General features: G+C 39.0%; 2 protein-coding genes across 12 annotated transcripts in view; one reads left to right on the forward strand and one right to left on the reverse strand.

Moving 5' to 3' along the window:
* The window catches only part of mcf2l2 (MCF.2 cell line derived transforming sequence-like 2), a 177962-nt gene that overhangs the window by 83322 nt on the left and 68098 nt on the right, over positions 1–26542 (reverse strand). For all 11 annotated transcript variants that reach the window (XM_049465736.1, XM_049465741.1, XM_049465742.1 and 8 more), the window contains exons 9-13: positions 20283–20397; positions 19545–19664; positions 15617–15808; positions 12411–12602; positions 892–1069 (exon numbers count right to left, since the gene is read on the reverse strand). In XM_049465736.1, the coding sequence (XP_049321693.1) occupies positions 892–1069; positions 12411–12602; positions 15617–15808; positions 19545–19664; positions 20283–20397 (797 nt within the window). The remainder of the gene's footprint in view (positions 1–891; positions 1070–12410; positions 12603–15616; positions 15809–19544; positions 19665–20282; positions 20398–26542) is intronic.
* Positions 1–26542, forward strand: part of ncbp2 (nuclear cap binding protein subunit 2) — a 231614-nt gene that overhangs the window by 77373 nt on the left and 127699 nt on the right. The gene's annotated exons all lie outside the window — the stretch shown is intronic.

The following is a 26542-nucleotide window of genomic DNA, read 5'->3' on the forward strand; positions in this document are numbered from 1 at the left end:
CTCAATCAGACTTTAACTAGACCCTCCAAAACCTTGAAGGTGTGCTTTGGGTCATTGTCCTGCTGCAGAACCCAAGTACTCCTGAGATTGAGGTCACTAAGGAACAGATCTATCCATCTATTACAGCTTAAAGTTGTCCAGCAGCCTCAGACCATCACACATACTACCACCACCATGTTTTACTACGTTCAGTGTGATGATCTTTTTTTCTGAAATGATGTTTTTTTTTTATATATATATAGTTTTACACCAGATGTAAGAAGTTCAAAACGTTCCACTTTTGTCTCGTCAGTCCTGTAAAGAATATTTACCCAAAGTTCTGGAGATCATCAAGATGTTAGTTGGCAAATGTGAGACGGGTGGTTGTGTTGTTTTTGAGACCTGCAGTTCTTTAAATGTTGTTCTGGGTTCTTTTGGATCCATCTCCTGGATGAGTTGTTCATGCCCTTTTGGAGTAATTTCAGTCGGTCAGCCGGTTACTCCTGAGAAGGTTCACCAGTATTTCGTGTTTACTCCATTAGGGAATAATAATAGTGAATCACTGTGGTTCTCTGGAGTCTCAAAGCTTTAGAAATGACTTTGTAACCTTTTCACACTGATAGATGTCATAATGTGTTGCTTTTTGAGATCTTTTGTCCTCCAAAAAAGGTAGATTGGTTTGAATTATCATTTAAAATAGTTTTTTATTATTATTTACTCGGGTTTTTTTAATGATAATTACAAAAAATATCCATTTTAACAAAAAAAATGAAAAGGTAGCAGTAGTAAAAGTTGAATAGATGTCTGTTGTTGTAACTGCACTAAGCAGATAGATGTTACATGTGTTTCAGTTTGTGGTCAGACACTGTGAAACAGATTCTGTTTCCAGTGAAAGCTGCTCCGTTTACTAACCTGGGCCGGAAGGTCGTGGGGTTTTGGGTGAAGGACGCTTGGGTGAAGATTCAGGTCGTGGAGCCACAGGCTGCACAGGTCTGCTCTGCTTAGCTGAAAGCCTCTTTAGGCTGATGTGCCTCTTCTCAAACATCTCTTGAACTTCATCCAGCCTCTTTAAAGCGCTCTGCACGTTAATCTGCACACACAGATCACACACAGATTACAGATTAATGTTGAATTACAGTGGGATACACATTTTATTTTAATACTAACTTTTACAGTTTTTTTTTTCCAATTGCTTATACATTCTTAACACCATTCACTAAACCACAAACCCAAACTGCAAATCACCTCATATCTGCTGCAAAATGACACACTGCAACCAAAATTACATACAGCATGATCAAACTCACACTTTTGCACCAAATAACACACACTTCATTCATATTACCAGATTATGGTGTAGCCAACTACACACTGTTGGGAATAATTAAAAACACTCTAATCTTTAAGAAGCTTCACAGTTTTTCCCAAATGTTTAAACACATTTCTATAAACTTGGCTCAATTTCTCAAAACTCTAAACACAAACTGAAAATTATTCACTGCTTTGTTGAAACTCCAATCAGAAGTATTTGGTTGTTAGTATGTTTTTGACTTTTTTCATGAGGCCACTGTACAAATTCAAATGCATACAAGTTCAGGGAAATATGTTGGCTTTCTGTTCTTTATATTTATTTGGTGCAGATTAGGACCCCCCCTATATAGCATTACAGTACTACATGTATATGCAACACAGATGTAAGCTGATACAGAAACATGCTGCTGAAATCTTTATTTTTCAGAAAACAAGTCAGTGCACAGCAGATATATTTACAGACTACATTACTCTTGCTTCCCCTCTCACACTTCTCACTGGCAATGTCTGCAAAAACAGGTCTGAAGATACACCAGACCAAGATGGGCTGCATGAGGAAGTTAGTGGTGCAACGCACAGTGCCAGTACTTGATGCAGCACATGGTGAGACGGAGGAGGAGCCAGGCCAGGACAAACCCCACAGTGCCAAGAACCTCCAAGCACCACAAGCTATACCCCAGAGCAGACCAGCAGAACATCGTCGAATTTTGTGGCCCGCTGCCAATAAGGAGTCAGAGTGGCGCCAGTTCGATGTAGATGTGGATGCAGCCCTTGAAGTAACAGCCAAGGGAGATGTGGAACAAAGGCTTCGGACAATGAGCACCTTCATAATAAGCCTTGCATCAGACAGATTTGGCATTAAGGAAACATGTGCCATCAAGATTACGACTGCAGCACCTATTCCAAATCGAAGAGAAGTAAAGATTGCCCAACTCAGGAAAGAACTACGGACACTCAGGAGCCAGTATAGGACAGCAAGTGAGCAGGAGAAGGCGGCGCTGATGGAACTCAGAGATGTGGTACGAGAAAAGCTAACAAGGCTTCGCCGGGTTGAGGGACACAGAAAGAGAGCCAAGGAGAGAGCCCGCAAACGTAGTGCCTTCATTGCCAATCCATTCGGGTTCACAAAGAAGTTGCTGGGAGAGAAATGCAGTGGGGGGCTCTCATGTCACGAGGAAGAGATCCACCACTACCTCAGTAACACCTACAGTGACAGCATGAGAGAGCAAGACCTCGGCCATTGTGCAGCTCTTATATGTCCACCTGAACCAAGCACTCTGTTTAACACCTATGAACCCACCCTCAAGGAAGTCAGAGAGGTCATCAAAGCTGCGAGAACAGCTTCAGCACCAGGCCCTAGTGGAGTCCCATATAAGGTCTTTAAAAACTGCCCCAGGCTTTTGGAACGTCTTTGGAGGATCTAAAAAGTCATCTGGAGGAGAGGGAAGGTACCTCAGCAGTGGACATATGCAGAGGGAGTTTGGATCCCCAAAGAGGAGAATGCTAGCAATATCGAGCAGTTCAGGACAATCTCTCTCCTTAGTGTCGAGTGTAAGATCAGTATAGTAGACATCATGTCCCAGAGAAAATACGAGGCCTCATACTTGATTATTATAACAACTTTAGTTTGAGAGTATCCTCTGGGACCTTAACATCAGAGTGGCATTGGCTGGAGAAGGGTATCATCACCGGCTGCACAATTTCTGTGTCACTGCTTGCTTTGGCCATGAACATGCTTGTGAAGTCGGCAGAAGTGGAGTGCAGAGGTCCACTGTCCAGATCTGGCACCAGACAACCCCCAATCAGAGCATTTATGGATGATCTCACGGTAACTACAACATCAGTGCCAGGATGCAGGTGGCTTCTTCGAGGACTGGAACGGCTCATGACATGGGCTAGGATGAGCTTTAAGCCGGCAAAGTCCAGATCCTTAGTCTTGAGGAGGGGAAAAGTGGCTGACCAGTTTCGATTTACCCTGGGCGACACCCAGATTCCATCAGTATCAGAAAAGCCAATAAAGAGCCTGGGCAAGCTCTTCACTGGGGACCTGAAGGATACCGCCTCACGCCAAAGTACCAGCGATGACCTCAAGGAGTGGCTCTTTTCTGTAGACAAGTCTGGGCTCCCTGACAAGTTTAAGGCCTGGATCTACCAACATGGGATCCTGCCTCGTCTCCTCTGGCCACTGCTTGTCTATGAAGTCCCGATTACCACCGTGGAGGGCTTTGAGCAGAAGATCAGCCAGTTTTTGCGCAGGTGGCTGGGCCTGCCACGGAGCTTAAGCAGCATTGCACTTTTTGGGCACAACACCAAGCTGCAACTCCCGTTTAGCAGTCTGTCAGAGGAGTTCAAGGTCACCCGAGCCAGAGAAGTACTGCTCTACAGAGATTCCACCGATACCAAGGTCTCCTCCGCAGGCATAGAGGTCAGAACAGGACGAAAGTGGCGTGCTCAAGAGGCAGTGGAGCGTGCGGAGGCAAGGTTGCGACACAGCACCCTAGTAGGCACAGTGGCTACTGGCCATGCCGGGCTAGGTAGCAGTCCCAGACCCAGCTACAGCAAAGCCAGCGGAAAGGAGAAGCGGAAGCTTATCCAGGAGGAGGTACGTGCTGAGGTAGAGGAAGCGCGCATCAGCAGGATGGTGGGCATGTCCAAACAGGGGGCCTGGACCAAGTGGGAGCATATAGCTGACCGTAAGATGACCTGGACAGAACTGTGGAAGGTGGAACCACACCATTTCAAGTTCTTAGTACAGTCAGTCTATGATGTCCTCCCGAGCCCTGCTAACCTGTTCACCTGGGGCCTGGTGGACTCACCGGTGTGCCAACTTTGCCAGAAAAGGGGATCTTTAGAACACATCCTCAGCTGCTGCTCAAAAGCTTTGGGAGACTGTCGTTACCCGTGGCGACACGACCAGGTTCTGCAGTCAGTAGCAGACACCATTTGCACAGGCATCAAGAACAGTCCCAATGCCCCTCCAAAAGAACCATCAACTTCGTTCGGGCAGGTGAGAAGCCTCAGCCCCCGAAGAAGACCCAGGGGGGCCTGCTTGCAACAGCCAGGGACTGGCAACTACTGGTCGACCTTGGAAGACAGTTGAGGTTCCCAGACATCATTGCAACAACAACACTCTGGCCAGATATGGTCTTGATATCTGGGGCTACCAAGCAGGTGCTATTACTAGAACTAACTGTCCCCTGGGAAGAACAAATGGAGGAGGCAAATGCTAGAAAGAAGGCCAAGTATGCAGACCTGGTGGCTGAGTGTCAAACCAATGGGTGGAAAGCCCGCTGCGAGCCGATAGAAGTGGGCTGCAGGGGCTTCGCAGGCCAGTCTGTACATCGGGTCCTCGGACTCCTAGGGATCTGTGGACTGCATAGGAAAAGAGCCATAAAGAACATCATGGAGGCTGCGGAGAAAGCTTCTCGTTGGCTCTGGTTGAAGAGGGGGGATGCGTGGCGTAGTGCGCTACCTGGACACAAGTCGGGGCCTGATCAACCCCGGCTGGGTCACCCGGGTGAGGGTGTCTGATGTGAGACCCGAAACACCCCATGACCCCGGGCACATCACTGAAGATGTGTCCAGGTTGCACCATGAGGTGTATAGTAGTACTAGTGCACAGCAGATATATTTACAGACTACATTACTCTTGCTTCCCCTCTCACACTTCCTTCCTCTTCCTCTTTTTCCAGCTCATAATCTCTCTCCTTCTCTTTTCTTTTTACTCTTCCTTCCTCTTCCTTTTCCTCTCTCTCACTCTTCCTCCAGCTCTTCCTTTCTCTGCATTGTCTACTGCTGTTCTGGTAAAAAGAGGAACTATGCACACAAATCCAAAAACATGAAGCTCATGTTAAACTCTAAGCACAATTCTACATGTTCTCATTCTAATATCATTCTAAATCACAGCTTTACAAATCACTAAACACAAACTGCATCATTTACAACAACTTGGTCACCTAAGAATGACGTCACTGACCTTCAAATACATAAATAATAAATACATTTTTGTTTTCTCTTTGTAAGTGAAAATTACAGTTTTGCAACAAACTACATCCAGTACAAATGGCTTACATTTGTTTCACATATACATGTAGTTCTGTAAATGCTATATGAGGGGTCCTGCACTGCACCAAATAAATATAAAGAACAGAAATTCAACATATTTCCATGGACTTGTATGTATATGAATTTGTACAATGGCCTCATGAAGTCAAAAACATACTGACAACTAAATACTTCTGATTATAGTGCTCTGAATTTATCTCATCAGTGTTTATTTGATGCTCTGCAGGAGATAAGTATATAAATAGCTGTGTGTGTTGTTTTGGTGGAATGAATCAGTTTTGCTAGAGATTTGTGGAGTTTCAACAAAGCAGTTCATACTTTTTTCAGTTTGTGTTTAGAGTTTTGAGAAACTGAGCCAAATTTTCATAAATGCGTTTAAACATTTGGGAAAAACTGTAAACTGCAGTTCTAAAACACACTTTTTCAAAACACTACAAACATAAGTTTCTGCATTTGGCACAATTTTCATGAATAAAATCTCTTGTTTTCACGAGAAACACACTGATATTCAAAACTCTAAAGTGAATTTCCCTACGATGCACGCTGGCTGGTCACATGGGCAGTGATCACACAGGTTTACAATCAGCAATCAAAGTTTTAGCAGAGCGAAACAGAAGACAGGATGCAGCGTAGTTTTTTTGTTTACTGTAACTTTATACAATAAATTAACTTTATTAAATAAATTCTTCTGTTGTTTTGTATGTAAATCACTGCATATTTGTGTTGGTTGCATTGTACTATGTGTACATTGTTTGTGTTGGAAAAATTAAATATATTTTTACTGTGTATTTGTGTGTTCAGAGTATAAAAACATTAGTATTAAATATTTTACAACGCACTTATGTATTTATTGTCCGTAGTAATTGTGTAACACTAAACAAAAAATGATGAAAGGAGAATGGTGTTTTACACTGAGAACATCAGTGTTCAACTGCTTCTTTTGATTGTCTGTTCATATGATGGTTTGTGTGTGTGTCATCTGAACACTAAAAATAGTCTTTCTAGTGAAGAGGGAACACTGTTTTGAATGTAAAGTTTCATTTTGCAGGGGAATTATAGGGTTTTGCCCATTGTGTGCGTGTTTATAAGATTTGTGTGTGGGGTTCTGAGAATATGAGGCATGTTTTTTTTTTAGAAAATGTGTGTGACCAATCCAGAAAAACTGTAAAAAAAAAAAAAAGTATTCCACAATAATTTATTTATTTATTTTTTTTTACATTCTTTCATGCATGATATATTTTTAAAAATCATGTTAATTCAACAAATAAGCTTTAAATTGTTTCATTTTGCTTTTTGTATAGTAAAAGCTTGGGCCTCATCCCCTGGGTTTTTCCAGGGGATGAGCATATACAGTGATATGATAAAGTTTGGTCACCACTGATAATCTTCAGGAATTTCCATTACAAGTCATTGGTTGTTCAGATCAGCAATTTCAGTCAAATAAACTATATCATATATCAGATGAACACAGTGATATTTGAGAAGTGAAATCAAGTTTATAGGATTTACAGAAAGGGTGCAATAATTCTTTAAACTAAACTAGGCAGGTGCAAAACTAAACAATTCGCACCCCAACAGAAAAATTACATCAATATTTAGTAGATCCTCCTTTTCAGAAATACAGAAACAGCCTTTAAACTCTTCCTAAAGCTTCCAATGAGAGTCTGGTTAAAGTTCTTCTGGTTGAAGGTATTTTGGATCATTCTTCATTATAAATCATCTCCAGTTCAGTCAGGTTTGATTCAGGTTTCTGATCATGAACAGCTGCTTTAAATCACACCAAAGATTTACAATAATATTCAGGTCTGGGGACTGAGATGATCTAAAATGATTATTCCAGAACGTTGTATTTGTTCCTCTGCATGAATGCTTTAGTGCTTTAGTAGATTTTGATCAGAGTTTAGTGTTTAGAGTGTTTAGGGTCGTTGTCTTGTTGAACTTCAACTTTCTTAACGATTCTTTAACATTGTTCTTGAAAATCTGCTGATTTTGACTGGAATCCATGCGATTCTCAACTTTAACAAGATTCCCAATACCTGCACTGATCACTCAGCCCCACAGCATGATGAACCACCACCAGATTTTACTGTGGGGAGCAGTAGAGTGTTTATCTTGGAATGCTGTGTTCTTTTTCTCCAAATAACTTTGAAAATTTTAGCTTCATCAGTCCACAGAACCTAATTCCTGAATAAAGCTGGCTTGTTTAAATGTGCTTTAGCTTTAGCATACCTTAAGCGGCTCTGTTTGTGGCGTGTGCACAGAAAAGGCTTCTTCTGCATTACTCTCCCATACAGCCTCTCCTTGTGTAAAGTGAGCTGAATAGTGAATAGTGAACGATGCACAGTGACTCCATCTGCAGCAGGATGATGTTGTAGATGAAGTCTTTGGAGCTCTGGAGGTCGATGGGTTGACTATGACTGTTCTCACTGTTCTCACCATCCTTCTCCTCTGATTATCTGAGATTTTTCTTGTTCTTCCACTTCAGGTCTTAGAACAAGAACTAGAACTGTGTCTGTGGTTCTTCCATTTCCTCTTTATGTTCCTCACAGTGGAAACTGCAGCTGAAATCTCTGAGATTTTGAGATTTTTATTTCCTTCCTCCAAAAATTATGATGTTGAACAATCTTTGTTTTCAGATCATCTGAGAGTTTGAGAGTTTTGAGGCTCCCGTGTTGCCGCTCTTCAGAGAAGATGAGAAAAGAGGAGAAAAACTTCCTGTAAATCCTATAAACTTAATTTCACTTGTCAAATATCACTGTGCTCATCTGCTATATGATATATTTAACTGAAATCGCTGATCCCAACAACAATAAATGATTTATAAAGAAAAATCATAAAAAGGGTGCCCAAACTATTATTTTTATATCACTGTATGTCACTGTACGTCCTGTGATCATGCTGTCGGGCCTAAATGTTGGCACTACCATCTGCGTCCCTAAGCAGAAATTCTGCAGTGATTCTTCAGACCAGGCTGCGTTTCTCCAGTGTTGAGCTGTACAGTGTTGTAAGATTGTGGCCACTGTACTGAGCTGTCAGTACAAAAAAACTCACTGTGGTCGTATGCTTTCTGCTCACCACAACTGTATACAGCGCATATTTCCTGTTAGCTCAGTCTGACAAATTTCCGTTCACCTCATTTGTGAAAAAGGGGGTTTTTAGTTCGCAGACCTGCCACTTTCTTTTTCTTTTTTTTTCTTTTTTTTTTTTTGCACCTTTCTGAGTAAACTCTAAAGCAGACCTGGGCATTGTACGCCCCGCAGGCCACAACTGGCTCTCTGACTGTCTCTGACCGCCCCCACATGAGATCTTCTCATTTTTTCCCATTTTCTCCCCAATTTACATGGCCAATTACCCAACCCACTCCTCAGAACTCCCCCTATTACTAGTAATGCCCCAACACCCCACCACTTCTTTTTTTTTTGCATTGCTGAGCAGCATCACAGCGCTAACGGTCGGAGGAAAGTGCAGGTGCTCGGTTCTGATACATCAGCTCACAGATGCCCTGAGCTGCAGACATCACCCTAGGAGTGATGTGGGAAGAAAGAGCGCCATCTACCCAATTGTACCCATCTACCCAAATACTCCCTTTGAGCGCCGGCAGCTTGATGGCAAAGCTGCATGACTGGGATTCGAACCTGCGACCTCCCGCTCATAGTGGCAGCGCTTTAGACTGCTGGACCACTCAGAAGGGAATTTTAGAAGGGAAAATTAATCTGTAAATCTCAATAATCTTAATGGTGTTTTAGCCTGGTGAACAGCAGAGGTTTCTTCTGCAGAGACTGAAAATGGAACAAAAACTAGTTTTACAGCTAAATAAACATAATTTAACCAGCTTATTCAACAAATACACACCAGAATTACAGAATTACAACTACCTATCTGTGGAGAAGTAAAACATTTTAGAAATGTTTGGAGGCCTATAAAATAAGCATATATAAGCAAATAGTTATCAAATGATACCACAAAAGTCTTGTAGAACATTGTTAACTGTATTATTTATGTATGTTTTCAGTGATAACGTTGAAAAATAAGACTAGAATTCGGAATCCTGTAAAACATGAAAATCAAAGGGTTATTATATCACACCACTATATTCTTAGATCGCTTTCTCATGTATTTGAAAGATACAGTATGTTTCATGGGATAATACTGTATCATTATAATGTATTATAATGTATAATGGGATAACAAAAAAAAAATCTATATTTCCCTTGTGGAAAAAAAGTAGATTAAAGTATACTAAGCATTATTATGCTATAGTGCACTGAAATGTACTTGTAGCCTCATTATTAATCAGTATATTTAAAAAAAATATATACTTATTATACTTTAATTATATATACAAATAGTACTATTTTAAATATACTTAAGTAACATTGAAACATACTACTTCATGTACAGTATGTAACCCCATATTTAAATATGTTCACAGTAAAATTATAATACATTTAATGAGTAGAGTATTACAACTGTGTCACTATTATTATAGACCAGGTGTATCAGGAATGTATTAAGGATGTATGTTAAATAAATGTGATCTATTTACATTAGAGTTCATATATGCTTTTTGTTCCTGTCTTTTGTAAGTAGCACACTTCTAGTATACATCGTTCGGTATAAAAATATATTTTAATATACTGTACTACAATTTTTAGCGTGTTTTTATTAGTATTAGTAATTTAACTTACTTTCTAAAAAGTTACATGATACATTGTACTTTAAGTAAACTACTGTAACAGCTGCTTTTAACATACTTTGCAAGACATGTACAAAAGTATATTTGTAAATTAGTATTTTAGAAGTATACAGAATTACATTAAAATAAAAGTGTACTTCATAGTAGTCTATTTTTTAAATACACTATATTGGACTTTTTTAATATATTTTAAGTAAGTACATAAATCTTTTAGTATATTTACAGCATACTTAGACATTTCTGAAAATGTTTTAAGTACAATTAAGTGTATATTTTTTTCTCCACCATTCACCAGCTTAAAGAGATTCCAGTAGTGATCTCCATGCCCAAATGAGTTAAAGTAGTGCTGCAACATAATGGTGGCCACACAAATTATAGACATTTTGGGCACAATTTGGTCATTTTGGTTTGTTCTCACTTTTGTTTCCAGTGGTTTAGACATTAACAGCTGTTCATTTTAAAGTTTTTTTGAAAAGCACAGTGTAAAAAATGTACACTGTTATACTGTAGCTGTACACTGGCTACTTAACATCGTGATAAAGTGTCATATCTTCAGATTTATCCCATTAAAAGATAAAATAAAATATTTTCAACAACATAAGACGTGTACTCACTTTTGTGAGATACTGCATTTAGCTAAATAAACAGCCCTGCATGTCTGATGCAGACGTTCAGCCAACCAGAAATGTTTAAGAATGTTTTTTTTTAACAAACAAAGAATTCTGATTCTCTTTCACAGAAAGGATTATAATAATTTGCAAGTAGAGTGCAAACGAATGCAGATCTGAGAGCGAGCTGGTGCTGCTAACCCACAAAACCCGCACACTTTTCTTTCTGTGAGTGAAAATAAAAGTACTGCATACAGTGGTAAGTGTTTCCTCTTTATGCATTCTTTTTTTTTTTTTGCATGTTTGCCAACATGGGCCTGTGTGAAAAAGTGTTTGCCCCTCCAGTTAAAACTTAACTTTACTGTAGTTTATCACAACTGAGTTTCATTTCTCTATCCTCACCCAGAACTGCTTACTGTTCACACCTGTTCTCAATCATTAAATCATTAAAAAACACCTGCCTGACAAAGAGAAGTAGACCCAAAGATAAGTGTGTGTGTGTGTGTGTGTTGAGTGCGTGTTGAGTGCGTGTCTGTGTGTTTCATGAGAATGGGTTCAGTTCAGTCTCTGTGTGTTGAGTATAAGTGTGTGTCTGTTAGGGGGAAGGGGGGTTCAGTTCAGCCACTGTGTGTTGAGTATATGTGTGTGTGTGTTGCGTGTGTGCGTTTTGAGTGTGTGTCTGGGTGTTTCATGAGAAGGGGTTTAGTTCAGCCTGTGTTGAGTGTGTGTGTGTGTGTGTGTGTGTGTGTGGATGGGGGTTCAGTTCAGCCTGTGTTAAGGGTGTGTGTTTGTGGAGGGGTGGGGGGGGATTGGGGTGGGGGGCAGTTTAGTCTGTGTGTGTTGTGTGTGTGTGTGTGTGTGTGTCTGTGAGGGGGGAAGGGGGTTCAATTCAGCCTGTGTCTGTGTGTGTGTGTGTGTGGAGGGGGGTTCAGTTCAGTCTCTGTTTGTTGAGTGTGTGTGCGTGTGTGTGTGTGTGTGTGGAGGAGGGTTCAGTTCATTTTCTGTGTGTTGAGTGTGTGTGTGTCTGTGTTGAGTATGTGTGTGTTGAGTGTGTGTGTGTGTGTGTGTGTGTGTGTGTGTGGAGGGGTTTCTGTTCAGTTACTCTTTGTTGAGTGTGTGTGTGTGTGTGTGTTTGTGTTGAGTGTGTGCGTTTTGAGAGTGTTTCTGTGTGTTTCATGAGAAGGGGTTCAGTTCAGTCTCTGTGTGTTGAGTGTGTGTATGTGTGTGTGTGTGTGTGTGTGTCTGTGTGGATCAGTTCAGCCTGTGTGTGTTTGTGTGTGTGTGTGTGTGTGTGTGTGTGCGTGTGTGTGTGTTGAGTGTGGGAAGGGGGGGTCAGTTTAGTCTCTGTGGGTAGAGTTTGTGTGTGTGTGTCTGTGTTGAGTGTGTGTCTGTGTGTGTCATGTTTTAGTTCAGTCTTTGTGTGTTGAGGAGTCTGATTGCCTGTGGGAAGAAACTGTTGCAAAGCCTGGCATTTTATTTTATACAAACATGCAAAAAATATGTCCATTTATTGTACGATAAGTCTGTAATTTAATTACTGTGACATGATTACTCTCTTTTACTGTAGCGTCCAGATGATCAGTGTTGTATAAGAACAGATGATTCCTATGATACTCTCAGAATATCGTGTCTTACAATACTAAAATGTACCACCATTCATTAACATCAAACTCGTGGAACCTTATTATCAGCAGCTCTATCAACTCTAGATCCAAAAATTCTTATAGAAATACCTAAAGAAGGTTACAGACCTTTATGTGATCAGACAGGATGATCTCGTGCTGGTTGTACAGGTCTTTTAGCTGACTGAGCTGCTGCTCCCTGGCTGAATCCATGTACTTCTGGATGTCCTGCAGTGCCGCCTCCGCACCCTCCTGAGACTGGCACTTATCCACAGCCTGAGACGCCATTAGATACACTCCACTCTCACACCAGTGGTTAACCTGAGTACACACACACATATACACACATATACACACATATTAGCACATCTATTTATTTAACTTATTAATATAACAAAAAAAATAATTGCAACCAAGCCAGGCCAAGTAGTCAAATATTTGTTGGACCACCTTTAGTGCAATTACAGCTGCAATTCTTCTGGGGTTTGTCTCGACCAGCTTTAATCATCTAGAGCAGGGGTGTCCAAACTACAGCCCACGGGGCCATTTGCAGCCCGTTTCCTTTTTTGGAGCGGCCTGCGAGGTATTTTAGAAATAGAATGAAAGTTGGCCCGCTGTTAAACAGGTTTTTATAATGTGAGATTCAAAGTTTCAACGCTAGGTGTTAGAAACTGTCCAAAGAGTCTAAAAGCGGCGATAGTGTGCAGTTGTAGCACAGAAAAACAGGCCAAAGAGTCTAAAAGCGGAGAGGGTGCACAATTCTAGGGGAAAAAAAAAACGGCCAAAGAGTCTAAAAGCGGAGAGAGTGCGCATTTCTATAGCAGAAAAAGGGCCAAAGAGTCTAAAAGCAGAGAGAGTGTGCAGTTGTAGCACAAAAACACTGGCCAAAGAGTCTAAAAGCGGAGAGGGTGCGCAGTTCTAGCGCAGAAAAACGGGCCAAAGAGTCTAAAAGAGGAGAGAGTGTGCAGTTCTAGCACAGAAAAACGAGCTAAAGAGTCTAAAAGGTGAGAAAGTGTTCAGTTCTAGCGAAAAAAAAACGGCCAAAGAGTCTAAAAGCGAAGAGAGTGCTCAGTTTTAGAGAAGAAAAATGGGCCAAAGAGTCGAAAAGTGGAGACGGTGCTTTTTTGTAGCGCAAAAAAACGGGCCAAAGAGTCTAAAAACGGAGAGAGTGCTAAGTTCTAAAGCAGAAAAATGGGCCAAAGAGTCTAAAAGCGGAGAGAGTGCGCAATTATAGCGCAGAAAAACAGGCCAAAGAGTCTAAAAGTTGCCGTTATTAAGGAGTTTAATATTAAGAGACATCATGAAATTAAACATCAATTTGAAAAATCTTAGTTTACACAACACTGTCAAAGATAAAGACAGTAATCAAGTGAAATGGTGTTTAAATGAAAATAATCAGGAAAATGTATTATTTAAAGTGGTATATTTCATTATTTGTTTTATTACAGAGTCTTCAGCCCGTGACTTCAAATATATTTCTCCTTCTGGCCCCCAACAAAAAAAGTTTGGACACCCCTGATCTAGAGACTGAGATTTTTGCCTCATTCTTCTTTACAAAACAGCTTAAACTCAGTCAGGTTGGATGGAAAGCACATCCACAAACACAGCAAATTTCATGTCTCTCCACAGAAACTCAACAGGATTTACGTCTTTTAAGTCTCTGATTAGGCCATTCCAACACATGAATATTCTTTGACCAAAACCATTCCACTGTAGCTCTGTAGCTCAGGCTGTATGTTTAGGGTCATCGTCTTGCTGGAAGGTCTCAAGGGGATGGTGTGTTCAGGGTGATGTATGGTATTCGCTATTTTTAAGAGCATTTAGAGCAATAAGTTCCAATTTTGTCTCATCTGAGCAAAAATAGATTTTCCAAATCTTTCTTTCTTTCTTTCTTTCTAAGAGTTTATCGAATCTGAGCTGTGGATCTCTGCAGTTTCTCCAGAGTGACCATGGTGGACGGACATGTCTTTGTAGGTTTGCTGTTTTGCCGTATTCCTTCCATTGAACAGTGCTCTGAGAGATGTTCAAAGCTTCTTATATTTTTTTACAACACAACTTTGTTTTACACTTCTACACATCCTTTTTTTTTACTTTATCTCTGTCTAATGTGTTTTCCTTGGTTTTTATGATGCTCTTTGGTCACGAATGTTCTCTAACAAACTTCTGTAGTCACAGAACAGCTGTGGTTATACTAAAAAATAAATTACACCCGTGAAACTCTATTTAAAAATAAGATGACTGATGCTAAATTTTAACTGTTGCTAACTTCCTACTGTTTTGTTATATTTATCTGTATATTTACATATGGTAACCCTTGTGAAAAGGAAGTATACTTAAGAGCATTAAAAGTATTAAAGTAGTATTAAAAGAACACTAAAAGTACATTTTCAATTAAAAATACTTGAAAATATGGAAATACACACACATATATATATATATATATATATATATATATATATGTATATATACATATACATATATATATATATACACATTTATACAGCTCTGTTAAAAATGAAGAGACCACTTTAGTTTCTGAATCAGTTCCTCTGATTTTGCTATTTTTAGGTTTATGTCTGAGTAAAATGAACATTGTTGTTTTATTCTCTAAAATTTCTCCCAAATTCCAAATAAAAATATTGTCATGTAAAGCATTTATTTGCATAAAATGAGAAATGTCTGAAATATAGTTAAAAAAAGATGCAGAGCTTTCAGACCTCAAAATTGCAAAAGAAACAAGTTCATATTCATAGAGTTTTAAGAGTTCAGAAATAATCAATATTTGGTGGAATGACCCTGGTTTTTAATCACATCATGTTCTTCTCCACCAGTCTTACACACTGCTTTTGGATAACTTTATTTATCCAAAATTACTTTAAAAATGTAATCAGTTCAGATTGGTTTGATGGCTTGTGATCATCCATCTTCCTCTTGATTATATTCCAGAGGTTTTCAATTTTTCAATTTTAATTTTAATGTAAAATTAAGTGTACTTTAAAATATAAACTTAAATGCACTTTTCTTTTACAATGGAAAGGATATTCCAGTGAAACACAACTAGACTAAACAAACATTCACAGCAAACTTTTAACAGTACACATTGCCCTTCAAAATGTTTGGAATAAAGATATGCTTCTCCTTCATATATACCCATCTACTCCACAGTTTAACCACAAATAAGACTTGATTAAAATATAAACACACACATTTACACTTCTCAATGACAAAAGATTCATTAATCATTAATCATCTGACCGTTATTTAAAGTGTAATGAAGGCTGCAGTGTTTAGTTATAGTTTAATGTGTCTGAGAGGTTGTGAATGTTTCTGCTGACCTTGTCCATGCCTGTATGGATCTCCAGTGATTTGGACAGGATGTCGTATTTCTTCTTGGACTCGTTGCTGAAGTCGTCACAAATGCGTCGCAGCTCCACGCATTTGGGCCGGATGGAATCCACAGCGTAGTGGTTGCTCTGGATGAGCTGGTCTCCGTGCAGGGCATGCAGCTGCGCCTTCTCCAAAGACTCCTGAACAAACGAGCACAAACTGAGCATTAATTACATGAAACTGATATTTATAGATTCATTATTAGCATTATGCTAGCTTTGGGCTACCGGGACAACACTGGACTGCAATGCAATTCATTCCCTGGGTCCTATTTTAGCAATCTATAGCTATAGGTCAATTGCAGATTGAATAGCTTGATTTAGGGCGTGTCGGTGTGTCTTTGGTAAAAAATACACCTTGTGTGTTTTTTTTTTGTGTCACAGTGGGGATGGTGTGTTCAGGGTGATGGTATTGTATGGTATTAGCTCTTTTTTGTATCATTTAGAAATTTGGTCTCATCTGAACAAGGTTTGATGTATTCCCTACATGGATTTTCTAAGTCCTTCTTTCTTTCTTTCTTTTTTAAGAGTTTATCGAATCTGAGCTGTGGATCTCTGCAGTTTCTCCAGAGTGATCATGGTGGATGGACATGTCTTTGTAGGTTTGCTGTTTTGCCGTATTCCTTCCATTAAACAGTGCCCCGTGAGATGTTCACAGCTTGGAATATTTTTTTATAACCCAACTTTGCTTTACACTTCTACTAAACTCCACTTTTCAACTTAATTTCTGACCTGTCTGATGTGTGTTCCTTGGTTTTTATGATGCTCTTTGATCACGAATCTTCTCTAAAAAAAACTTCTGAGGTCTTCACAGAACAGCTGTAGTTATACTAAGAAATGAATTTCACACATGAAACTCTATTTAAAAATGAGGTGACTGATGTAAATGTTTAACTGTTGCTAACTTCCTTTGGTCTTTGGTATCGTAAGGCTGCAATAAAAATATACCTTGTGTGGCTCAAAACATAAAAAGCCATGTACTAATTCCCTTTAAGAGTCAGGTGAGCTCTGACTTTGGCGCGTTCGTGCAGTGCAGTGCTTTTGTTTGTCTCAGTAGAGACAGATACTGACCTGCTCACCTGATCACACTGTGAAGATACACCAGCAGCTCATTGTTTTTTTGTTTTGTTTTTTTTTTAGGTAAATTTGCATCTGGATTTGCACCCTGCAGTGCATTTATTTGTTTGTGTAAAGAGCGGTGGTGTACACACGCTAAGGGCGCTCCTGCATGATTAAGATAAAATTGTGAGGCTGACTGTTGACTGTTGGCTGTTGTCAGGGTTTTAATCAGTCAGTGGAGCACCAGCCGCTATAAAAACATGCCAGAAACCCCAGCGTTTTCTAAGATATAAAAATAGACTGTGAACGTGGTGTAAGATAGCAACGAGCATGGTAACACGCCTTACACAGGGTGTGCAACAGGTCTGTTTCTTATATTAGTCACTTTGATAGATTTGTGCAGTAGATATTTTGCAATACTAATTGCAAGAGATAATTGATATTTTGTGATTATTTAAATCAAATATTAGGAAAATTGTCATAGTATAAAAAAACATCAGCATCATATTTATAAAACCCTAAATAAGGAAAACGTCTACTTTTTATCTAATCAGATCAGTGGGATCTAATAAAAGAGAACAACCTTGTTATCTAGTGGGCAGCATTTAAACACAGCACTTAATGAACCGCTGTCTGACACCAATCTTTACATGTAAACTATTATTGTTATTATTATTATTATTATTATTATTATTAAAAATCAATATTGTGTTTTTAAAAATCGATTCAGTTTTGCAAAATAACTTATTGCCCTACAACTATTTAACTTTTAATACGCTGGAAATATTTTATGGCGTAACTTGTAAATTGGATTGTTTGTGTTCTGAGCTTGTGGGGTGGCAGAATTTGTTGTTAAAATACAAACCATTTCAAAATAACAGAAGGATAAAAATCAGGTTTTTTTTTTTTTTTTTTTCATCTTCAAATCTATCTGTTGTATGTTTTAACTTTTGGTTGAAATTTTTATTTCGGAGTTCCTTTTTTTTTATTTATTTTTTTCCCTCAATATATCTCACACTTGTACTGTCATACCCGTTTTACTTCCCTCTACAACTGTGACCATTAAAAAAACTGTATGCACTGGTTCATTTTACCAGCCTTAGGCTTTACTCCTCTATATTTCCACTATTGTTCATGTGGGTTCTGTTTATCTTGGTGCTGTAATTCCCTCTTAACCCAAATGATACAAAAAAAATATTTTTTTCTAACTCAAACTCATTGGCATTGGCTCATTTTTTGTGAAAAACATAAATCAAAACACATTTTCCATAAACACACACTGTACACCCCCCCCCCCCCCCCCCCTACACATTTATATTACATACAGCATGTTTGGCCAAGGGCTAATAAACATTGCTTGATTTGTAAATTTGAAACTAAACAAATTTTCTACTCATATCTTGAGTTTAATTCATTTTCTTTTACATTTTATTAAAAAACTAATAAAAAAAGAGTAGCACTTTTTGAAAGAAATGTAACATAAGAAAGGTAAAGGGCAAATATTAACCATGTAAGCTGTTTATATTGCTTGCAATTTAGGTGAAGCGAGCATGTGTAAAGCATTTTAATGTAGAATTGCTTAATTTTGCTGAATTAAATACAAGTAACAAAGTAAACGAGTAACAAAAATATGAACACCACACAAGGGTTAAATCCCCATCATACCTAACTGGTACGCTCTCACTCTTATATTGCAATATTGTCCTGTGTCTTTTGTCTCATATATGTCTGTGATCTCATTTTATTATTTATATTTTTATTTAGCTTTACTTTAGTCAACTATCGCTTTATGTTTTTTTTTCGCTGTAACTTTGATAAGGAGGGTATCGCAATTTCAATCCTTGTACATGTACATATGCAGTATGCAGTACCACTCAGAGCCCTTTGTTCCTGAGTCCTAAATCAAATAGATCAGATTTGTTTTTTTGTTGTTTTCTTTTACTTTGTCACTGTATTTTTTATGACAAAGTTAACCACCTCAGAAGTGCAAAATACAAAAAAAGAAACATTGCTAAAAAAAAGTAATGTAGGAATTACACCATTAAAAATTTAATACAAGAAGTCACGAAAGTTTTCTGGCTACTGCGGTTGCGCTGATCTCCACATTAAGGGAGGGATCCTCCACTAGCATGCTAACCCTCCTCTGCTCTCGTCACAACAAGCAAGCTGATTGGCTGATCTAGTGGAAGCATTTTGTCTACACTAACAAATGAACAAACAGCAGGTAGAGGGGTTGGACAATGAAACTGAAACACCTGTCATCATTTTAGTGTGGGAGGTTTCATGGCTAAATTGGAGCAGCCTGGTGGCCAATCTTCATTAATTGCACATTGCACCAGTAAGAGCAGAGTGTGAAGGTTCAATTAGCAGGGTAAGAGCACAGTTCTGCTCAAAATATTGCAATGAACACAACATTATGGGTGACATACCAGAGTTCAAAAGAGGACAAATTGTTGGTGCACGCCTTCTGTAGCAACTGTGACCAAGACAGCAAGTCTTTGTGGTGCATCAAGAGCCACGGTATCCAGGGTAATGTCAGCATACCACCAAGAAGCACCAACCACATCCAACAGGATTAACTGTGGACGCTGTAAGAGGAAGCTGTCTGAAAGGGATGTTCGGGTGCTAACCCGGATTGTATTCAAAAACATAAAACCACGGTTGATCAAATCACGGCAGAATTCAATGTGCACCTCAACTCTCCTGTTTCCACCAGAACTGTCCGTCACCACAATCAATTATTGTGCTCTAAAACCAGGTGTTTCAGTTTCATTGTCCAACCCCTGTATATCTCCAGCAAAATGATGATCAGTCAAACCTGAGCGCTGTCCTCTAGACTCTTCAGTTCTTTCAGCAGCTGAACCACACGACTAACACAGTCCCCGATGTCTGTGAGCTTCAGCAAATCCTCCATCAGACAGTCCAACGACACTTTTACCTACACACACACACACACACACACACACAAAGAAACACGGTATGTATGTAAAGGATTTTACAATGGTACAGAAAAATAGTAGTATCTGTGGGACCCGTTTTCATTTTTCATCAAATGATACTAAAAAAATATTTTTCTAACTCAAACTCATTGGCATTGGCTCATTTTTTGTGAAAAACATATATCAAAACACATTTTCGATAAACACACTGTACTGTACCCTACACATTTATATTACATACAGTATGTTTGGCCAAGGGCTAATAAACATTGCTTCATTTGTAAATTAGAAACTAAACAAATGTTCTACTCATATCTTGAGTTTAATTCATTTTCTTTTACATTTTATTAAAAAACTAATAAAAAAAGAGTAGCACTTTTTGAAAGAAATGTAACATAAGAAAGGTAAAGGGCAAATATTAACCATGTAAGCTGTTTATATTGCTTGCAATTTAGGTGAAGCGAGCATGTGTAAAGCATTTTAATGTAAAATTGCTTAATTTTGCTGAATTAAATGCAAGTAACAAAGTAAACGAGTAACAAAAATATGAACACCACACAAGGGTTAAGGATGATACAGTAAAAAATATATATGTATATGAACAGACATTACCATACCTCTCTAAAGTCCTGCTCGAAGTGCCTGAGCTGCAAACACTGCTCTAACTTTAGATGATGTTTGGACCAGAACTGTTCAAAAGCATTTTCAGTCTCATCCAACTGAGCCAGCAACCTTCACACAAAAAACAACAACATTATATGGTTATTTCCTGAAATATTTAAGCTATTAATGAAAAATGTATTAAAGAAAATCTGTATAAGACCTCAGGACATAATTAGAATATCATTGAAAAGTTACTTTATTTCAGTAATTCAGTTCAAAATGTGAAACTCATATATTATATGTATATGTATTACACACAGAGTGATCTATTTTAATTGTTTATTTCTTGTATCGTTGATGCTTATTGATTATGGCTTACAGCCAATAAAAACCCAAAAATTAGTGTCTCAGAAAATTATAATATTATATAAGACCAATCAGTACTTTTGGCAGTGTGGGCGGGGTGCCAAGTCCTGCTGGAAAATGAAATCTGCATATCGATAAAAGTTGTCAGTAGCAGAGGGAAGCTGTAAGATATGAAGTGCTGTAAGATTTTGTGGGAAAACAAAACTGCACTGACTTTAGACTTGATAATAAAACACAGTGTATTCTAATTTTCTGAGATAGATGCACAGTATATTTTTCCTAAAAAACATGGTGTTGAATAGTCTTTGTTTTCAGGTCATTCGAGAGTTTTATTCTGAGGATCCCATGTTGCCGCTCTTCAGGGAAGATGCAGAGATGAGAAACAATTGTAATTGGTGCTTTATCTCTTTCTCATAATTGGATTCACCTGTGTGAATGTAGGTCAAGGGTCAATGAGAAGTTTTACCAAACACATTTTGTGTTCCAATAGTTAGTGGGTGCCTACATTTATTCACCTGCTTAATTTAGATCAAAGAATTAATGCACACTTTCTGTAAATATTTTCGTATAAACTTCATTTCACTTCTCAAATATTCGTCTGTTCGTCTGCTATATGATATACTGTATTTAACTGAAATTGCTGATCTGAACAACTAATGATTTGTAAAGGAAAATCATGAAAATTATCAGGGCTGCCCAAACCACTGTATAGGGCAGGGGTCACTAATAGGTGGACCGCGGTCGAGGTCCGGACCCAGACCGATAAACTACCAGACATCCCAAGTTGCAAAAGTTGATTTCAGGGAGGTTACCCTACCACATCCATCCCCCCCACGCCCCCGTCAAAAAAACAAAATAAAAAAAACTTGCACACACACCAAATGATAACGAAACTTTACTTTTATATTGATTAATTTTACTTTTTTTTTTTATTAAATTTAGAGTATTCAGAGGTGAAATTAGTTTTATCTTTTTTCTTTTTGGAAGGCCCTACCTCTGCTTTTTTTTTTTTTTTTAAAGCCTTTATTTAACAAAATTTGACAGTTACAATATCACAAAAAATTGCACAACATCAAACACATTTCATATCATCTTACAATAATTATTAATATTGCCTCCGCCATGATCTGCTTTCTCTCACTCACTGAACAAATCCCGTCCGGGAGGGGGGGAAAACACTGCCCGCCCACACTAAAAACTGATTGGCTGTCTCACAGACTCTTTGCAGAGAACAGGCCAATCAGAACCCTCTCTGTTTTGTCTCTCTCCTTCCCAAACGCGATTAGAGAAAAAAAGTCTGTGGCCTGTGTGCGCGTTTGGGGCACTCGTTCTGAATTCCGGGAGATTATATGTGACTCGCGGGCATCAGGGAGCCGCTACCGAAATGCGGGAGACTCCCGCAGCTTCAGGGAGACTTGGTTTGTCTGAACTACAGAGAAGGATTTAATTTTGACAGAGTTCATTTAAAGCGCAGTAACTTTTCTTGTTCACACTGCAGCGACATGGCATCGCTCCCAATCGCTTTCTCCGCCTTTCTCTCGCCGCTTTGGGGCGTGGTCGTTTATCTGCGTGGCGTGGTCTCTTTTATCTAACAAAGAGGTTTCTTAAAGCACAAAAAGACCTGAAATACCTCCGAAATCACCTCCGTTTTTTCACTCTGTAGTTTAGCCTGTAGTGTGTGTGGTGCCGAAACCCAGTCCGCGTGGCGCTGAAACTCGAAACTCGCTTCTCATTTGCATTAAGTTGAAAAGTTCTCTGTTCTCTGCCTCCGTTCTCCATAGAAAAGAGTGGGAGCCGACGTGAAAAACGCATCGCTTCGCTGCAGTCTGTGTGTTTTGCGGCGCAGTAAACGCGCAGACCAGTCACGTGTGCCAATCAGATCTGTGCAGACAGCTGCCCCAGCTAGTGAATTGGGACCAGTGATGTCAGTAACACGTTACTTTTTCCAATCCAGTAATCAGATTAAAGTTACTTATCCAAGTCACTGTGCGTTACTCTCTCTCTCTCTCTCTCTCCACCTCACTCACACACACACACACACACACACACACACACCGCTCCATTCCCCATCCCCCCTCCGCTCTCCCCCAATCACACGCGTCTCACTTCTGTTAATGAGGTACAACCACTGGTTTACTCACCGCACTCCCCTGTCTCTCTCTCTCTCTCGCGCTCGGCGTGTCTTTAGTTTCCACTCATTCTCGTTTTTCCCCCAGTTCTCGGGCTCCCTATCTCTTTATAAAGGCGTTTTTTTTTTCGGCCGCGTCCCGATTCACTAGCCAGGGCAGCGGTCTGCACAGATCTGATTGGCAGAGGAGAGCATTTAAAGACTTTACACCACGCGTGATTGGTCTGCGAGTTTACTGTGCCGCAGAGTGCGTATATCGTAAAGATAAGAAAAGTTCTGAAGCTTTAAATGAACAGTGTCAGAATTAAATCCTTTTCAGTAGTTTACTGGTTTGGGTCCGCACTGGACAACGTCTGGGTCCGGCCCCGGACCGCGGTCTGCATATATGTGATCCCTGGCCTAGACCATATACACGGTTCTGTTTTATAAAACCACTCCCTGCCCTGCAGAGAACAACAGGTTCAATGTTCAGTTTTACAGTGTTAAATATGTCAGGTCAAAAAAGACTTTCTTTATTTTATATATTTTTATAAAAACAAGTATTTATGTTAAGTGAAATCAAGAAAGACCATATTTTATTTTTTATTTTAAAAAAATTTATGTTAAGTTAATTCAAGAGAAATTGTCTTTTATTTTTATAAAAACACTTATTTTTTCAGGAAATAGTTCAACTTTAAATGTCTAGAGATACACTGTTGCTGTTAAAAATGCATTTTCCAATAAAGGCAGTATTGGCCAAACTGGTTATAATGTTTATGTTAAGGCGGCGGGAGGTGGTGTCTGCAGCTGCTGAAAGTAACTAATAAAGTAACTTGTACAGTAACTTAGTTACTTTTTAAAATCAAGTAATCCATAAAGTAACTAAGTTATTTTTAAAGGAGTAATCAGTAATCAGTAATCTGATTACTTTTTCAAAGTAACTATAGCATCACTGATTGAGATGAGGCCGGGAAAAAACGCCTTTATAAAGAGAGAGGGAGCCTGAGAACGGGCGGAAACTGAAGACACGCCGAGCGCAAGAGAGAAAGACAGGGAAGGAATGCACAAAAAGTCTGTTCAGAGAGGCATTTTATTATTATTATATATTTTTTCATCATAGTTCAAACAACCTCACGGGTCAGATGTTTCATATATATATATATATATATATATATATATATATGAAATCATAACACTAGTTAACATTGGCGACCATACTGGACTATAACCGGACCATACTGAATTTTAATTAAATACCACTGGTATAGGGCATGCCACGATGGACTGCTTTCTTCTACTCTACAGTTTTACAACAGAACATTCTTAAACAGTGCATGCTTTACACTCTAAAAAAAACGAGGTACGATATTTGGTCTTCACAGGGTCAGATTTGTTCCCTCTGAAGTACAAAGTAATTTCTAACAGCAATAAGTACAAATGTGTACCATTTAACCAGCCCAAAGGTACATTCAGTAATCTGTATCACTGTACTAATAAACAGTATATATTTAAATTGCACATTTTTATTTGAAAGCCAGACAATTTTGCATCATCAAGTTATTGAGCCATATTTAGTTGATGATAATGTTTATAATTGTTATAATCTTTACTGGCACAAAAACCATGGGTACAAAAAAATACTTTCACTGAAAGGTACTTTTTTGTACCTCAATATAAGGTACAGCCCCAGCGACAAGCTTTGTACCCTTTGGTTGCAGTTGATAAAAGTAATTTTGTCAGCAAACTTCCAGCATATCTTTGGGACTATAACCTACAGTTCTACTGTGGCCATTAAGAAAATATTCACACATTGCTAAGATCAAATGTCTGCTTCTTCTGTTAGTAAAAAACAAAGCTGTTAAGCACAGAATGCTGCCCGACCCTGTCACACTTACAGCTGCGAGATCTCGCACAATCAGCCGAGATAAACACTAAATGGTTCACACAAAAAAAAAAACAATGCAGTTACTAATCATTAATAATCATCAACGGATGCTGTGCGTGTGTTACACATTTTTAAAATTGATACATTTAGACACCTACACTTTAACATATTTGACATTAACATTCGGTAATCAGCAAAGAAATTAGTTGTACCTTGAAGAAAGTGTGGGATTGCGAAGCCTAATAAAAGTTACCAGATAAAAAGGTTCAAATGTTAGACTTTAAACCTATGAAAAAGTTTGGGCACCCTTAATCATTTTTATGATTTTCCTTTATTAATCATCTTTAGATCAGCAATTTTAGTTAAATATATCATATATATATATCAGATGAACACAGTGATATTTGAGAAGTGAAATGAAGTTTATAGGATTTACAGAAAGTGAGCAATAATTATTTAAACTAAATTAGGCAGGTGCATAAATGTGTTCTAGTAAAGGCCTGAAGTGGCAGAACAAGAAAAATCTCAGATAAGCAGAGGAGAAGGATGGTGAGAACAGTCATAGTCAACCCACACATCAGCTCTAAAGACCTACAACATCATCTTGCTGCAGATGGAGTCACAGTGCATCGTTCACTATTCACTATTCACTATTCAGCGCGTTTTGCACAAGGAGAGGCTGTAAGGGAGAGAAATGCCTTTTCTGGGCCTTTTCTGTGCACACGCCACAAACAGAGTCGCTTCAGGTATGATAAAGCTAAAGCACATTTAGATAAGCCAGCTTCATTTTGGAATAAGGTTCTGATGAAACTAAAATTGAGTTATTTGGAGGAAAAAGAACACAGCATTTAAAGATAAACACTTTACTGCTCCTCACAGTAAAATTTGGTGGTGGGGCTGATGTGGGGCTGTGGGACCAGTGCAGGTACTGGGAATCTTGTTAAAGGTAAGAGTCTCATGGATTTCAGTCAATATTAGAAGATTCTTCAAAACAATGTTGAAGAATCAGTGAGAAAAAAAAAGTTATTTGATGCTTGTTCAGTTTAATAAAAAAATAACTATAAAAAAAGAAACACAGATAACATAGAAAACACTGAAACACAAAACTGACTGACAGTAAACGTAAAACCACAGACAGGGGAAAACAGGTACAAGGGGACTATCTATACAAACAGAAAGGAACAGGAAACAAGAAACACCTGGGACCATGGGGCGGAGCTACAAATCAACAGGTGGGCGAAACGAAACAACGAAACAGTGAAACGAAACAACGTTCCTCCAGGGACCATGGTGCACATAAACACAGTGTAGACAGAACAATAGTGCAACAGTACAAAAGTGCAGACAGACAATACAACACAATACAGACAAAGAATAATAAATAACAAGACAGTGTGCAAATTATGCAGTGTGCAAAAAAGACCAGTGAGGTAGTAATTGCCTCTATTACACAGTGTGCAATAGAGTCCAGTGAGGTAGTAGGGTTTTTAGTGCTTTCCATTTTCTGGGGTAAGTGGGGTAAGAGTGTGTGTGCATGTACAGAAAAACCATCAGTTCAGTCTCTGCAGTTGAGGAGTCTGATGGCTTGGGGGTAGAGGCTGTTGCAGAATCTGGTCGTGCTGGACCGGATGCTGCGGTACCTTCTTCCCGAAGGCAGGAGGGAGAACAGTTTGTGTGAGGGATGGGTGGGGTCATTCACAATGCTGGTTGCTTTGCGGATGCTGCGGGTGGTGTAGATGTCCGTGATGGAGGGGAGAGAGACGCCAATGATCCTCTCAGCTGTCCTCACAATACGCTGGAGGGTCTTGCGGTCAGAGACGGTGCAGGTCCCAAACCAGGCAGTGATGCAGCTGCTCAGGATGCTCTCAATGGTCCCCTAAGATCATTCTGATCTTAGTCTAATTTGTCAACAATAC

This window comes from Astyanax mexicanus, chromosome 16 (genome assembly GCF_023375975.1).
Source record: "Astyanax mexicanus isolate ESR-SI-001 chromosome 16, AstMex3_surface, whole genome shotgun sequence".
In the NCBI taxonomy this organism is placed as follows: domain Eukaryota; kingdom Metazoa; phylum Chordata; class Actinopteri; order Characiformes; family Acestrorhamphidae; genus Astyanax; species Astyanax mexicanus.